The 3,702-nt window shown below is 39.8% G+C and overlaps 1 protein-coding gene across 1 annotated transcript; it reads left to right on the top strand.

The window, feature by feature from the left end:
- The first annotated feature begins 266 nt into the window (after nt 1-266).
- Nucleotides 267-1,521, top strand: LOC100442820 (olfactory receptor 10S1). Its single transcript, XM_002822620.3, has one exon. The coding sequence runs from the start codon at nt 294-296 to the stop codon at nt 1,350-1,352; it is 1,059 nt and encodes a 352-aa protein (XP_002822666.1). The 5' UTR covers nt 267-293; the 3' UTR covers nt 1,353-1,521.
- The last annotated feature ends 2,181 nt before the right edge of the window (nt 1,522-3,702 follow it).

Genomic DNA, 3,702 nt, shown 5'->3' with positions numbered 1-3,702 from the left:
AGTAGGAGGGCAGAGGCATCACAATTCTGGAATATTTGCAAAAAAAACTCATTGAGAGTAGGATTTATAATCCATATTTTTATTGCTGTTATTTAGGGAGTACATTTTTGCAAATAATTCTTACAGTCCTTTATATACCTCACCAAAACTGCAGATCTTGTATTGAAAGATTCATTATGAAGAAATAAACAGCAAGGAAGCACTAGACTAGAGCAGAACAAAACTGTAAGATGAACTTGTACATCTTTCTCTTGCTTACTGGGTGAGACCAAGGTGGTGTGGCTTGATGGATAATGACATCTCAGGAAAGGGATACAGCTATTTATTCCGTTAATGTCAGTTTTGTTGCAAAGGGGATGACTAGCCGCTCTGTGTGTGAGAAGGTGACTATGACAAGGGAGAACCCCAACCAGACTGTGGTGAGCCACTTCTTCCTGGAGGGTTTGGTGTACACAGCTAAACATCCTAGCCTCTTCTTCCTCCTCTTCCTCCTCATCTACAGCGTCACCGTGGCTGGGAATCTCCTCATCCTCCTAACTGTGGGCTCTGACTCTCACCTCAGCTCACCCATGTACCACTTCCTGGGGCACCTCTCCTTCCTGGATGCCTGTTTGTCTACAGTGACAGTGCCCAAGGTCATGGCAGGCCTGCTGACTCTGGATGGGAAGGTGATCTCCTTTGAGGGCTGTGCCGTACAGCTTTATTGCTTCCACTTTCTGGCCAGCACCGAGTGCTTCCTGTACACAGTCATGGCCTATGACCGCTATCTGGCTATCTGTCAGCCCCTGTACTACCCGGTGGCCATGAACAGAAGGATGTGTGCAGAAATGGCTGGAATCACCTGGGCCATAGGTGCCACGCACGCTGCAATCCACACCTCCCTCACCTTCCGCCTGCTCTACTGTGGGCCTTGCCACATTGCCTACTTCTTCTGCGACATACCCCCTGTCCTAAAGCTCGCCTGTACAGACACCACCATTAATGAGCTAGTCATGCTTGCCAACATTGGCATCGTGGCTGCAGGCTGCCTCATCCTCATCGTTACTTCCTACGCCTTCATCACAGCAGCTGTGTTGCGCATCCGCACAGCCCAGGGCCGGCAGCGGGCCTTCTCCACCTGCACTGCCCACCTCACTGTGGTGCTCCTGTACTACGTGCCACCTGTCTGTATCTACCTGCAGCCTCGCTCCAGCGAGGCAGGAGCTGGGGCCCCTGCGGTCTTCTACACAATCGTAACTCCAATGCTCAACCCATTCATTTACACTTTGCGGAACAAGGAGGTGAAGCATGCTCTGCAAAGGCTTTTGTGCAGCAGCTTCCGAGAGTCTACAGCAGGCAGCCCATCCCCATAGTCTGTGCTATCAAAACTCACAGTTTGCCTGCCAGGAAAGCAGCTATTCACATCTCAAATCATTCAGGTGGAAATCAGAATAACTGAGTTGCAACTCAGCCACACACTTTCCTCCAGCTTTGGCCAAATGGTCTACCCCACTCTCTCCCTTGCAAACACTTCATCTAGAAAATGAGGAGACTGGATTAGATGATGTCTAGAGTCTCTCCAAAATCTAAGTACTATGGTTCAGAGGTATGTGAAATGCTATTCATATCCTCATTTGTATTAGTAAATGATTGTTTTACTTTTTATGAAATAACTTTATTAAATACATAAATACAGAATACTGTAAACAAAAATATAAAATGCAATGAAAATAACCTTTGTATACATATTTCCAAGCTTAGAAACCACATTTTGTAAAATGATAAAATACAAGGAGAAAAGTGATTGTCCAAGGTGACTTAGAAAGTGACATTATCTTTATTCTCCCACTCATGGTAGTATATAATTAAGGTCACACTGAGAGACAGAAATAACATGGGTTTTGGTGTCAATTGAACCTACCAGTATTCTAATACTGATCCAACCAGCCCTAGTTGTAGAATTTTGTACAGATGTTATCATTGAAGTTTTAGTCTCCACTTTTAAGAGTAAGATTTAAAATAATTGCTTTGTAGGATATTATGAGGTCTAAATAAAATAATTATATTGTGTCATGTAAAATAGGTGCTCATATTTCTTACCAAGCTGGCTGAAGAATTCAAAGAGAGCTTATCATACAAACTAAGGTTCAAATTGTTTCTGAAGGATTAGCAAGGTTTTAACATCTTCATTGAGTTTATAGGGCAACTACAAAAGAAAGGGCCTTTCTAGACTTCAAAATTATAAAAGATAACTGAAGGTTTTAGTTAAACCAGCTTACCATACAAGAGGAAGGAGTTGTGTTGTATTCACCTAAACTATTCTATAAAATGAAAATGTCCTTGAATGCCAATCTAAAGAATTCAGATTATGCCGTAGGCATCCTACCTGTTTACTTTTCCTCCTCCTTGTCATCTATAGAAATACCTTTATCCTGAGAAGCCACTGCTTTAAATGCTAAACCATGAGATAAATTAGAAAAGAGAGAGAAAAAAAGGACAAATGGTAGAACGGCCTGTTAATCAACTATTATAACATCAGAGACATAAGATAATAAGAGTATTGCTAAACCTAGATGAAGAGACACTTTATAGAATTAGATCAGAAGTGTTATGAAGAGAAAAAATTATAAGACTATTAGAATGGGAATCGTAACTATAATCATTTTTGACATATATATGTACAAGGCACTGTACTAGTTGCTTGGTCTGTATTAATCCTCCTAAGAAATATATTTTGCAGCAATATTGTTATTGTTATTTATGATATACAGATAAAGTAAGATAAAATAACTTTTACCAGGCCATGCCAACCGTAATAGTTAAAGCCAGGATTCCAACTCAAATCTGTATGTCTTCAAAGACTACACATTTCAAGTAGACAATAGTACTTTACAGATAATCAAATCCCACCCCATTTTTTACCCAATATATTAGAGGTCTCAAAATCCTTTTAGGCTTTCAATAAACAGAGGCACTTTTTGAGATAAGGATTCCTTGGCCTTTGAATAGTGCCTATTCCACTGCAAATGCAGAAACTGAACCTAGCATTCACAGAAAGGAAAAAAAAAAAAGAGAGAAAGAAATGCAGTGAAGATGCAGCATTCATCCAGAACTCAGAGCTGTTCTCCCTTGTTCTATTTTCTCAGAGGCACTGATGTATCTCTAGGAAGTAGCTTAGGCAAACTCATCATTCCTGTTAGAGTAGACTTGAAGTGAAGGTGGAATGTATGAGAGTCAAATGTAGAACGGGAGATGGTGTTGGAACAAGCTATGGTCTTGTCTTATAGCATTCCTCAATCTTGTTAAATGGCTGCCTTCTAGAAATGAAAGGATAAGTTATGGAAGAAGATTGTGGCTGTACAATACCAATTATTCTTTTTCTCAACTTTGACCTTAACACTGGCAGCAAGGATTCTCCAACACATTGGCTTATAATAGTCCTTCAAAATTGCACTACTTGATATCCTGCCTTATATTTTTATTAAATGTTTCATTGCATAACTAGATTGTAAGAACTTGAAGAGCAAAGACTGTTATGTTTCTTATGTGCTCTAAGCAAAGAAACAAGGTAAAATATTTGTTCAGTCAAGTATTCAGGATTTGAAAATAAAACAGGACACATACACATTTTTCACAACAAAGTTACTGAATAAAAATATTTGTTTTGTATCCAGTAAAGGAAAGAAAAGTTGTTAATTCCAATTGTTTTCTTCTTTTGGATAC

This window comes from Pongo abelii, chromosome 9, assembly GCF_028885655.2.
Source record: "Pongo abelii isolate AG06213 chromosome 9, NHGRI_mPonAbe1-v2.0_pri, whole genome shotgun sequence".
NCBI classification, from domain to species: domain Eukaryota; kingdom Metazoa; phylum Chordata; class Mammalia; order Primates; family Hominidae; genus Pongo; species Pongo abelii.
This window is presented reverse-complemented; position numbering and strand designations above follow the sequence as displayed.